This window comes from Sebastes umbrosus, chromosome 22 (assembly GCF_015220745.1).
Source record: "Sebastes umbrosus isolate fSebUmb1 chromosome 22, fSebUmb1.pri, whole genome shotgun sequence".
In the NCBI taxonomy this organism is placed as follows: domain Eukaryota; kingdom Metazoa; phylum Chordata; class Actinopteri; order Perciformes; family Sebastidae; genus Sebastes; species Sebastes umbrosus.
Genome location: NC_051290.1, coordinates 8,518,700 through 8,531,613, shown reverse-complemented (window position 1 = coordinate 8,531,613; position 12,914 = coordinate 8,518,700). Strand labels below are relative to the sequence as shown.

The following is a 12,914-nucleotide window of genomic DNA, read 5'->3' as shown; positions in this document are numbered from 1 at the left end:
CTATGCTTCTTCTGTATGTAAATGTTTTTTAATGTTTTCTGCTGTTACTATGTATACTGTCATTTTGAAATAATAATTGAAAAAAATAATTAATTAATACTTCTGCAAACTGAGTCAATTTGAAACATATATTTTCATTAATATATGAATCACTATTAACATTTAGTTCAGATGGGTCGTGTCTAGAAGGTAACCCGAAAACTGCAACAACTTGGAACGGTGTTTGTTTTAGTAGCCTAAGAAACTGCCTGATTAAAAATCTTTTATAAAAAGGACTCAATGTGTCACTTTACAAGACAAATAAAACACTCACATTACAAATAACAACTAATCAATACTTCTGCAAACTGAGTGGATTTGAAACATATATTTTCGTTAATATGTGAATCACTATTAACATTTTAGTCCGTCTTTCTGTAAGGACACCTAAATATTGTGATTGGCTACTTTAAAAGAATAAGTCCCGCCCATAATGTGTATATACGGCAGCTGATTGGTCAACAGTTGAATAGGTCCCGCCCATAATGTGTGTATACGGCAGCTGATTGGCCAACGGCTACCAACGTTCTTCTCTCAGTTAAGAGGTTAGTGACTGAAATTAGCAAGAAAACGGGTAATAATCGGGTATACTACATTTTACAACAACATTTTGGTAATGATAATCTTCTAAAACAAAACTTTAGTTCACAAACTGTGCTGCAGCAGTGTTTTTAAGAGATATAGACGTTGTAAAGTTGAAGAATAGCAGTACTTCCTGTGTCAGCATGTGTGTTTACCTGACTACTAGACTCAATTAGAAATCTATAAAACTACAAACTGAGCTGTTGTAACGTTACAGTGTATGTTTTGTTCACGCAGACATGGCTATTACAGCTGATCACATCCGGGATAAACTCATTAAGGAGCTGGAGGCAGTCCACGTGGTAGGTTTCTGGGTATTATTTGTGTTTACATGCTCTGCTAGCTCGATGCATGTGTGTGCTATAGTGAGCCAGCATGACTGTAACTTGTATGTTGTCTATTACAGGATGTGGAGGATACATCACCCAACAGATGTGCTGCCAGCTTCAAAGTCCTGGTGGTGTCGTCCAAGTTTGAGGGCAAACCACTGTTACAGAGACACAGGTATTACATACATACTGTAGTTACCTATCACACACACTGTAATGCATGTTCGCATTGTGTTATGGCTATGCAGACAGTATTAATACCAGGATAACAGATGTTGATTTGCAAATAGGTCATTATAGAAAAATCACACAGTAAATTATCAAATAATAATATTCGGGCACCAGACAGGAGAATAGTCAGAATTTCTACCATGTCACTTTAAAGAAAAATATTGGAAATCATTTAGATTTATCCCGGATAGCCCATTACCGTTGCTACAAAAGACACAAGATAAATTAAAACCCAACCCATCATTTCATTTGTATCAAATTAAATCTGATTGTATTTAACCCCAAAAATATGTAATCAAATCAAAAATATGGGTCACACTCAAAACCACATTTTACACACTATTTTCCTTTTAAAGCAAGAAAAACCAAACTCAAATAATGAGTCCAACAAAAAAAACAATTATCCTTCAAATCATTAATTCATCTCAGAAATCAGAAATCATCATTCATTTAAAGAGGACTCCAGATAAAAGTCAGTCTTTTAACTGTGGATATGGGTCTGAATGAATGCAGTTCAGTTTCATTTAGTCCAGTTCAGTTCAAGGGGTGAGGGTTTGGTGAAAAGAAGAAGCCTGGAGAGTGTAAAAAACGTATCTTGATGGCCCAACAAAGGCAAGGAGACCTCAGTAGCGTCCCAACAGGTCCAAGCTGAACAATAATCCAGTTAACCACCAGCTCCAGGGATCCGCACACCTCCAACTGTGCCTTGTTGTCCAAGCCAGTTCATTGAATTTCAACCGGTTCTTGGGCTCCTTTGCTGCTCAGTTTAACTTCATATATATGTCACTGTTTTGCTTTAGTTACAAAAAAACTGAATTCAACTGAGATTAGTTCCTCCTTCATCCTCTCTCTGTTCTCGTCCATGCTGCTTTTAGTTGATTAAACTGATTTTCCCTTTCCCGCAGGTCACAGGTGTGTCTCATTTATCTCCTCAGTTTCTCCTCCTTCTTTTCCTGTCAGGGTGGAAAAGGGCTATTCTGTGTTTTTTCCTCTTTTCCCCCTTTCTGCTACAGCAGTTTGGGTTAAAATAACTCTGGAAGTGCCGTGAAAGTCCTGTGTTTTTTTGACCCACCCATCCAGCCCGACCTCCTCCCTACGCAGCGTTGGCCACTCCTTATACGTCCCGATTCACAATTACGTGGATTACATACAAATTGATTTCGTGCTGACCATCACGAAAACAATGTGTCTATGTACACGAATCAATACATTCAATTTTGTGACTATTTCACAAACTTTGACAGTCTTAATTACTGTTCATGTCCTGTACACTCACTAACCTGTGTGTTGTGTTTTAACAGGATGGTGAATATGTGTCTAGTCGAGGAGCTGAAAGAGATCCACGCTTTTGAACAGAAGACCCTCACACCAGAACAGTGGGAGAAACAGAAATCACAATGACACACACACACACACATTGTTTCACACTCTTTCACACTCTCTACTATAAAACCGGCCTTATACTTCTCTGACATGTAGAAAGAATACAAGTGCTCTCTGTAATTCAACAATATTGATATAAATGCACTGGAATGTTCTGGTGGCAATAAAACTCTTGGACGCTGTATTTTGTCTTTGTTGGTTGTTTCCTGTGAGTCGTGTCACTGAATATTGGATACATATTATTATGACTTTGCCACTTAAAGGACCAGTGTGTAACATTTAGGAGGATCTATTAGCAGAAATGGAATATAATATTAATAAGTATGTTCTTTAGTGTATAACCACCTGAAAATAGTTGTCAAGAGATTAAGGGACCCCTTTGAAATAGCCATGACTTTTTTTCCTCGCCAATATTTAGCATGAGTTTGGAGCGTTATTTAGCCTCCTTCGCGACATGCTAGTATGACATGGTTGGTACCAATGGATTCCTTATTTTCTCTAGTTTCATATGGTTTTGTTAATGCGTTAAAGAAATTAGTGGCATTAAAATGAATTTGCGTTAACGCGTTATCATGTTAACTTTGACAGCCCTAATAAAGATATAAAATTGACTTGACTACTAAATAGTTGATAAGGTGAGCTTGTTTTTTTAAATCATATTTTATGGCTGAAATGACAAATAAATGTAAACTGCAGTCTGTAGAGATCACTAGCAGAGCTTTAGTCCAGTGAAAGAGCAACAGCAGGTCCATATGTGTGGAGCTAAACAGCCTCTGATGAACAGATGAACAGGTCCGTAATCAAGTGAACAACATGTAAAGAATGGGCTTTGAATATAAATTAGATGAATCAATTTACAAAACAAATCATCACTGTAGAGCACAATATGTTTATTCCCTAGTGTGTGTGTGTGTGTGTGTCTAGTGAAGCCTCACACAAAGCTCAGAGGTCTCCATGAGGTGTTATTAAGAGCAGGCAGACCCCCCGTCTGAGTGGTTTACAGGGTCACACATTACAGCTGTGTGCTCTGATCAGTCAATCTGTAGCTTCTCTAAATAACATACAGCATTATGAATATCACATTTTATCATTAATCTTCTTTACAACTGTATATAATCATACAAAACTATAATGTTTTTGTGTATAATTTTCACTATAATTGTTAAAACTATTCATAGGTCAGTTCGGACACACTGGACATGCTCATCTACATTTTACAGAGCGTTAGGCGTGCAGCTGAGCATGACTGTGTTTACCAGCTGAAATCCATTTGACTTGTATTTGTGACTAAACCGTTAATAAAACATGTTTTCCAGCTAAACTGGGCTATGACAGTGGCAACCTTGAGAGTGGGATTTTAGCTTGTGGTGAAGGAGGTTAAATAACGTTCCAAACTTACGCAAAATTTTGGCGAGGAAAAACCGGCATGGCCATTTTCAAAGGGGTCCCTTGACCTCTGACCTCAAGATATGTGAATGAAAATGGGTTCTATGGGTACCCACGAGTCTCCCCTTTACAGACATTCCCTCTTTATGATAATCACATGCAGTTTGGGGCAAGTCATAGTCAAGTCAGCACACTGACACACTGACAGCTGTTGTTGCCTGTTGGGCTGCCATGTTATGATTTGAGCATATGTTTTATGCTAAATGCAGTACCTGTGAGGGTTTCTGGACAATATCTGTCATTGTTTTGTGTTGTTAATTCATTTCCAATAATAAATATAAACATACATTTGCATAAAGCAGCATATTTTAGTATTAAATACTTAAATCTCCCTTTAAATTAAGGTACATTTTGAACAGATAAAAAAATGTGCGATCAATTTGTGATTAATCACAACTAACTATGGACAATCATGCGATTAATCACGATTAAATATTTTCGTTGATTGACAGCCCAGTATAAAGGAGTTCGCTTAGTTGTCAAGCAGTATGGAGGCTATGTAACTTTGGGCTTCATGTGATAACAGGTTGGTGTATATGGGGAGATCATAACGCTTTTCTCTGTTCAAGGATGGTCTCTTGTGTTGGATGTGAATGAGAGATGATGTTTTATGATGGTGTTTTACTGCAGGAGAAAACATGTTTCACTCGTTTTACCTTTGTAGCTTCTTGTGTATGACACATTCAGGTGTCAACATATCATTTACATCCCCAGATTTACAGTGTGGCTGAATGCTGATTTGATTTCATCCCTCAGTGAACGGGAGACAGAAACAGAGCGAGAGCATCAAGTGTGTGTGAAGATTACTTCCACCACTTACCCTCCCGAGGCCCGCTAATGGAAGAGCCGACATGGGGGAGAGTGTGTGTCTTTTGTCTGTGAGTGTGTTGGGAATGAGTTTATTCACTGGTCAGGACAGCTTGTGTCTTTTCAGGGTTGGACAATATGACATTAACCTTGTAATTTATACCACAGCAGTTTTCCCTTGAGAGCGGTGAGTGACAAAAGGAGAAACAAAACAGAATCATGGAAAGTAATTATATCCAAGGAGGCACCTTATTCTGTTTTATGAATCTTGTCTGGTTCAGGCCCTGCAGACTAAAACTGCGTTTTTCTCCGCCCAGGGAAACGTTCATTTTTATTTAGACATTTTTGGTCTAAAAAATTAAAACTAATTTCTAGTCTTATTTAGATGTGGATGACACTGGACCAAATGCTGTACAATGGAACTTATTTTTCAACAATTAAAGGTGCTCTATGCCAGTGGTTTTCAAAGTGGGTCCGGGGACCCCCAGGGGTCCTGGAAGGGGTTCCAAGGGGGTCCCCAGCTAAACGGGAATTTTTTTTTCACTATAATTCCATTCATAGGTAACACGATGACAGACTGTATGACTTTTTTAGTCATGGGTTTCATACACTTTCTGTAATAAAACATCTAAAAGCAAAAAAAACTGATGTGTCGTGGTCTAATTTGTGTCAGTTTAGGGATTCTTGACGTGATAAAGTTTGGGAACCACTGCTCTATACTATATCCAGAGCTACTAACTATTTGCTATGAGAAGTAATGTCTACCTGAGCAGAGAATGAAGTCACTTTCCCTCTGTGTTATGCTGTGTTTGCCGGCTGCATCTGATTTGAGTGCATGGCTAGCTCACGGTCGCCGCTCTGCTCTGTTCTCATACAGCTGATAATGCCGTCCAGCTCTGTCAGCAGTGTTGCCGTTGTTTTCACGCTTAGCGCTGTTAGCACTGTTACCTACAAGCCACCGAGATGCCATGTTGAGAGCCGTGCGGAGACAATAGAAATGCTCTCAATTCGCATATAGCACCTTTAAGTTTTTTCACGATTAGTGGGACTCTCTTATCCCCAAAAAAAACCCAACCATAGAATTAAAAGCTTTCTGTTTTCCAAGAAATTAAATGACATAACCTCAATAAATGCATTTCCTCAGCATTTGTGTACTATTATGTGAATATATATATCATAAAGCAGCTTTGCAGGGTCGGACTAAAAGGAGTCATTCTTAAATTCACAGGAGCAGAGATGGATCCCCGCTGTATTCGGAATTAGAGGGCAATGAATCAATAAACAAAGCCTTGCGTGGTCGGAGATGTTAAACTATAGACCGCTTGATTTCTCTGCTGGAGATGACTATTCCAGTCCCACCCACACACACACAGTCTGCTTCACATAATGTAGTGAAGTGAAAGGCAGAAGGAGTTGGCTGAGCAAGAGTGAATACATCAATTAGGTTCCATTAGTCCACCCACCAGCTGATCTCTGTTAAAACACCTCCTGGCAGGGATCCTCTCAGGTCTCAGTCTGGTAGTCTATCCTGTCTGCTTAGTGTCCCTCTGGAAGGAATTATGTGGACTACATTGATAATCAGTGTGGAAATATTGTCCTTGCTGTGTGCAATGTTGAATTTGTGAATAAAATACAGATAACGGTGATGGGAATGACATTCGTTTTGCAGGTATTTGTTCAGAAATGTATTCACTTATTAGTTTCCTCTGCAGCTCACCTGCCAGTGACACTTGAGTTGAGACAGCTATGCTGCTCGTGGTGGCGTTGGTTCATAAAACATCTTGGTGCACGTTTAAACACAGGATCCACAATTTATTGTAGTCGCAAAAAAAACAACTTGCCTATCCATTCACAGAGGAATAAATGACATAAAGGACTTTGCTGTGAGTTTTATTGTTTGACAGTCACAACAGAAGTCAAGATAAAGTGCTACATTTCACCCATTAAGTCCAGAACTTATATTAGCAGACAACCGCAGCATCCTCCCACACATGTACACACACACACACACACACACTGTGTATTCCCCTCAGACGTTCTCATAAATCAGGAAACTGATAAAAAGTTATAAACTGAAAGATTTCATATATAAAAAGTGTCTCTTTGCTCCGTGTCGCCAGTGTTTGTCGAGGTCGCGTTAGTGATTCTTGTGACTGATGTCCAACATGGCGTGCAGCTCCCCGGGCTCGTATCCCAGCAGGCCTTGCAGGTTGCAGACGAAGCGGTAGACGTAGCGTTTGCCGGCCGTCTTGCGGATGATGTTTTTGTCGTAGTAGTATCGTAGACCGCGACTCAGCTTCTCGTAGTTCATCTTGGGTTTGTTCTTCCTCTGACCCCACAGCAGGGCCACCTGGAGACAGAGATACATCTTAACTCCACAGCTCAACGGCCTTATAGAGCTACTCATTACGGCAATATGATGATGATAAACTATATTGTATGTCGCAGATTTGAAGAGGACCCGCTTCATATGTAAAACTGGGGAAACTCTCGTGAGATTGTTAAGGTTAGGCATTGACCTCTAATGGTTAAGGTTAGGATAGGTCTAGAGTTTTTGCAAGTTTTTGCAGATCTCAGATCAGATTTTGCAATTTGCGGGCTCCCTTCTAGACACAACCATGTAAATATGGAGGCCTCATTCTAAGCTAACAAAATGTACATTATATGCATTATACGTACCTCATCAGGGTCGGTCAGCTTGAACTCCCATCCATCCCCCGTCCAGCTTATACACGATCGACAGCTGCGGTCAGTGAGAAGCTCCAGCAGAAACTGCCACAGCTGAATGGGACCACTTCCTATTGAAACATGAATAGATTGAAGATCTGCTGCATAGATGTACTACTGATATGAATCCATATGAGATATAATAAAAACATATACCAGTGTAACCGGCGAGAATAGCTGCTGGTATCACAGCTCGGCCCAGATCTGTTTTGTTGCCTACGTATTCTTTGAAGCTCCTGTGTGAGTGTGGTAAGTTGAAGACATCTTCAGACATGGTCTCTTCTGTCACCGGCTCTATGTCCTGGAGGGGAGCGGTCCACGATAGAGAGCCCACAATGTCGGAGTCGTCACTGTGAGCAATCTCCACTTCTGAGTCTGTCTCTGCGAGGACACAACAGTAGAAAACAAAGGGAAAAAGGCAGGTTAATAAAGATGGAGGGCCAGTCTCCAGTCTTTTTCTATTTGTCTCAGTCTCCACCAACTCCTGAAACAATATGTTAAGCTGCTAAATGTACTTTCTTTACCAGCTAGTTGCTTGAAAAATTCGAAATTTGCAGATACAGCAGACACAGAGTCCAATATTCTCTCTCCTTTTAGCTCCTGTTTTGGTCTCCACCAACTCCTGAGAAAAATATCTGTCTCTTTAGCTGCTAAATGCTCCACTATGTTCACCATCTAACTGTGTCTGTCTACTGTTTGCTGCTGAGCAGGTGGGTTTATCAGAGCTTTTTTACTGAAAACAGCTACCTGCTGCTGGAAATGGGGTCATGAGACTATGAGACAGAAATTTGCGGGCCGCAAAACTGAAACAATGAACTAAAAGAGACTTTAAAAAGCTCCATAGAGCTGAGTAGAACTGCAGAGTTGATGATAATTCTCCGTGGGTTCGTCCCAACAAGCGACCTCTTTCACAATACACATAGTCATTTGATTCGTTTTTAAAATTATTGATTAATGCAGCTTTAAGCATTAATTCAGATTATATAAATGTTTTCAAAGCGCAATTTCTTTGGTATAGGAAGTAGGTCCATGAATTCCATTTATTTGTTTTTTTTATACTTATTTTTTTTCTAGGTTGTTTTCGTATATGCAATTTACAGTTCGTCATCACAATAGTTTATAAACCAATTTTTAAGTAGTTGAGCTTACAGATGAACACAATAAGTACACTAGAGAAAAACAACATCAGCATTCAGGATTGAAATAAAATAAAAAATAATAAAAAATTAAAAAATTAAAAAGAATAAAATAAAATAAGAATAAAAAATTGATAATAATAAATCAAAGAGATTTGAAAGTGGCCCTTTAAAGAACATTTTTAGCTACAATCTTATCCTTAAATATGACCGAGTCCAACAGTAACAGGTTTAGACTGAAGTGGACGTAGTCCTCCACTGGTTTGAGGACTACAGTTTTGAAGCATTTTGGCCGTCGCCATCTTGGTTCCAATGTACAAAGTATGTGTTTTCACCTCCGTTCCCTCCTGTTTCCTGCAGCAGAGCAGCAGCGGTCATGTTCCTGCTGGGATCTTCTGTTTTGATCAGGTAGTAGTCTTGATGTTGTACAGCGACCGGGTGCAGAGTGTGAAGGTCTGTCCTCTCCGTGGGATGATACTGAACATGGTAGCTGTGTTTGTCTGAATGCTCCTGAACGTAGTCTGAGTAGCTTTCTGAGGAAAACAGAGACAATAATATTATAACAAGTAACAATGCAATTGTAGTGCTGGTAATTATGGTAATTACACTGCAGTAGCCAGACGATGTTATTACATTATTACCTTTGTTGATCTGAAGCTGAAAGTAAGATGGTATTGTGTAGTCATATTCATTCTCTGGAGAATCACATTCAAATACCACAAGAAAATTGTGTTATTATTCCATGATCATTGACAAGGACTAAGAGAAATATGATAAAGAACATACATGTGCACACGTATATACATAGATACATTACTTTCTACATATACTGGACCATTATATATTAGAAACAGGTCCCAAATATTAAAGTATACATCATCCTTTTGCTTGCAAACAAATGAAATATCATAAACATTAAAACTTTTTTTAAGGAAATTGTGAGTTTGGAAGAATCCGTTTTGTGTCTCTACCTGTCCTCATGGTCTCCAGATGCTCCCAGAGGATCTCTCCTGCGGTGCAGTCGGACATCAGGCCCAGGAAAGCCTCTCTCTCCAGGCCGCACAGCTCGCCACCCTGCAGGCCTCTCAGGTCTGAACCCAGGCAGTGGAGACCGAACTCAGCCTGGCACCAGTCCAGCCAGTAGTTCACCTCCCACTCAGACCACAAGGTAGGATCTGGACATATACGCAAATAATGAATAAATGTACAGCTCTGAATGTAACATACAATGCTCACATGTATTGATGAATAAAAGATTGTGCTGTACCATGTGGGAAGTGATGGTTGATTCTCTCCTGGGCAAATCCAGCGAAACTGGCCTTCACCGCCTGGCTGAGGACCTCCTTACTGGTCGGGGTGAGAGGAGGGACCTCCAGGGGATCCAGCTCTGGGATACAATATAAGGACCAACAACTATAACTCCTCCTTTCCTTATCAACAAGTGTTATTCTTTTTTTTTGTTATTTAAGGTCTAAATACAATCCCATAGATGCACATTTTATATATATATATATATACAGTATGTCAGCCATTGCATATACGGTAATAACTCAATTGACATTTCAAAATACTCAATATACATCATTGATCAACAGATCAACATATAGGCTCATAATGATGACATCATGAGTTATTGTGCTTTATATAAAGCTAAAAAACCTATAGGAGGCCCATTCACTCCCATTGTTTTTGTAACACAGTATCTTTATACAGTAGAAATTCCATTCAAGTATCGAAATGTTCACAATTGCACACTGGTCAACTATACATACGCTCATTATGACGACATACAGTTTATTAGTTATGCACCATAATGCATTAAAGCCTAATGTTGAAGTGCTTTACAGCTCCCATTCACTCCCATCCATAACTCAGCCAATACATTATGTCATGATGAATTTCAAACACATTTATAAAGCGCTTTAAAGTACCTGTGGATGACTTGTACATGAGTATAAACAGGTAATAAAAGATTAACAACACAACTTCAGGATTTGGACATCATCATTAACCCTCTAATGTTCTGCTCGACTGTTTGGTAGAGCACAATTTGAGTAATTATCTTATTGAAAAATATGTTGACTCAACCTGATTGAGCTGTCTCTGCCACTCGGTTTAGGTATGTTATGTTAAATAGCATGCCAAGCTATCAACAACAAACTCCAGACATGAGGACTCTGTTTGGTCTCATTTTCAAAGGTCGGCATATTCTTTCAACATACCATAGTCTTACTGAGGTCTTACTGAACAGAATTATGTAACTTGATACTGAAATAAGAAGTTTAATAAGGGGCAAATCATTTTCTAAAAACATTCTCTACTATACGGTTCAATTGTCCTTTTATGGTAAAGGTAGTAAAGCCAATGAAGTAATTAAAATTTACTATTTTCTACTAAATAAAACAACTTTTGATTATTCATTGTTGTTAATATGATACATTTGATGTTATTCCATTTTATATATATTCAGATATAATTTAATAATTTTTTAATGACTAAAAATATGTTCTACCAACTAATTAAATTAAAATAATACATTTAAATTTGTTATGAAATAAATTAAAATGTATTGATGTTCACTGTTGTTAATATCATATACTATTTGATTAAAAAAAAAAAAAAATCAGTATGTTTTTTCACCATTTCTCAAATATTTTCAAAGAAGATTACCATAAATATGGTAAACATTGAGAATAAATACATGTAAATATACTAGTACTGGTAATACTACTAATTCCATGGTAACAAATTGACATATATTGGTTTATTATTAACCTATTACTGCATAAAAACAGTACATGGTTTGTATTTTTCTTTTACCATGAAGCGTCATCTCAACTGTTTGATAGAGGCCTATATTAAAAAAAAAAAAAAACTGTGTGGTTTGTTAAAAACAAAAAACATTGGTTGTTGTTATAATTGCCCTAAAGAAATAAAAAAAAATGCAAAGAGAATAATTTTCCATTGCTTTTTTCTTAGTGAGGACATTAAAAGGTTAAATATGATTAAAGCTAATTATAAATCATTCATTATCTGTTTATACACCAGATGCTTCATAGGAGAAGCTATTGTTGACACACTTAACATCTGCTCACAACTACATTATAGTGTATCATAAACCATCCATGAAGTGTTCACAGTTCATATACTGCTTATAAATGCTCAGTAAGGTTGTTAAAGTAAGTTGTTGCCATGACGTCTGATAAGTTCAGTATTTACCAGAATGACCAGATTGGAACAAAACAAGAACAACTTGATGTTGACTGAAGAGTGAGGTGAAAATAACAGTCTTACCGTAAGTGCTGCAGTCCATCCCAGTGTGTGAGGAAGTGGGGATCAGGTGGAGGAAACTGAGACCACAGAGGGGGGAATGGGCTTTAATATGATGGATGGAGGGGAGGGGAGGAGGGGACCGGTTGTGATGGACAACTGTCAATCATGTGGATGTGGGAGGGGCTGGAGGAACAGGTCTGAGGGCAAGTGGGAAAATCACAAAAGCATTGATGTTGGACACAGTGGTGACATAAGAAGAATAATATGATAGGACACTAGATGTTGGAAACAGTCATTTAAGAAAAATGTTTGTGAAGGTTCTCATCAGGTCATGGTATCAGAGTAAGGGTTAAAGCTGGCCTTGGTTTAGATCCTTGAAGACGTTTCACTTCTCATCCAAGAAGCTTCTTCAGTTCTGGAGAACATAACTGAAAAAGCTGCTTTGATGATAGCAGCAACTGGACTTGGTTTAGATCCTTGAAGACGTTTCACTTCTCATCCAAGAAGCTTCTTCAGTTCTGGAAAAAAGAACTGAAGGAGCTTCTTGGATGCTTCCTGGACTTTAAACCAAGTCCAGTTGCTGCTGATTTAACCCTTACTCGGATCATTTGAGAAAACATTCTTAACTCAAGGTCCACTTGCTAGTTATCTTCTCATGAGCTTCATCAGCGGGTTTGTTTGTTTTTATGACTTAACCATTTCCACTATACAGTAACTGAGCAAACGACATCCACCGATAAAGGCCATAAGATGAGGCTGAAAGCTCTCGAGGAAATGTAGTAAGTGAGTTAAAGGAACAGTGTGTAGCATTTAGGGGGATCTATTGGCAGAAATAGAATATTATATTATATTAAGTATGTTTTCTTTGGTGTATAATCACTTGAAATTAAGAATTGTGTTTTCGTTACCTTCGGGTCCTTTTTACGGAGTCATGTTTCTACAGTAGCCCAGAACGGACAAC

General features: G+C 38.4%; 2 protein-coding genes across 4 annotated transcripts; one reads left to right on the top strand and one right to left on the bottom strand.

Moving 5' to 3' along the window:
- Nucleotides 1-497: 497 nt before the first annotated feature.
- Nucleotides 498-2,748, top strand: zgc:112271 (uncharacterized protein LOC553698 homolog). 3 transcript variants are annotated; one of them, XM_037757985.1, is made up of 4 exons: nt 498-584; nt 859-923; nt 1,028-1,125; nt 2,483-2,748. In XM_037757985.1, the coding sequence occupies exons 2-4, from the start codon at nt 861-863 to the stop codon at nt 2,580-2,582; spliced, it is 261 nt and encodes an 86-aa protein (XP_037613913.1). In that variant the 5' UTR covers nt 498-584; nt 859-860; the 3' UTR covers nt 2,583-2,748. The 3 variants fall into 3 exon arrangements, with proteins under 3 accessions (XP_037613913.1, XP_037613914.1, XP_037613915.1); XM_037757986.1 differs by having other exon boundaries at nt 534-613; XM_037757987.1 differs by lacking the exon at nt 498-584 and adding an exon at nt 710-766.
- A 3,284-nt stretch (nt 2,749-6,032) lies between these two features.
- LOC119481952 (protein c-ets-1-B-like) lies at nt 6,033-12,445 on the bottom strand. Its single transcript, XM_037759276.1, has 8 exons — nt 11,975-12,445; nt 9,948-10,067; nt 9,652-9,855; nt 9,322-9,375; nt 9,016-9,213; nt 7,701-7,925; nt 7,497-7,615; nt 6,033-7,167 (listed from the first exon to the last, which is right to left on the bottom strand). Exons 1-8 carry the CDS (start codon nt 11,991-11,993, stop codon nt 6,955-6,957), a joined length of 1,152 nt encoding a protein of 383 aa, XP_037615204.1. The 5' UTR covers nt 11,994-12,445; the 3' UTR covers nt 6,033-6,954.
- Between the last annotated feature and the right edge of the window lie 469 nt (nt 12,446-12,914).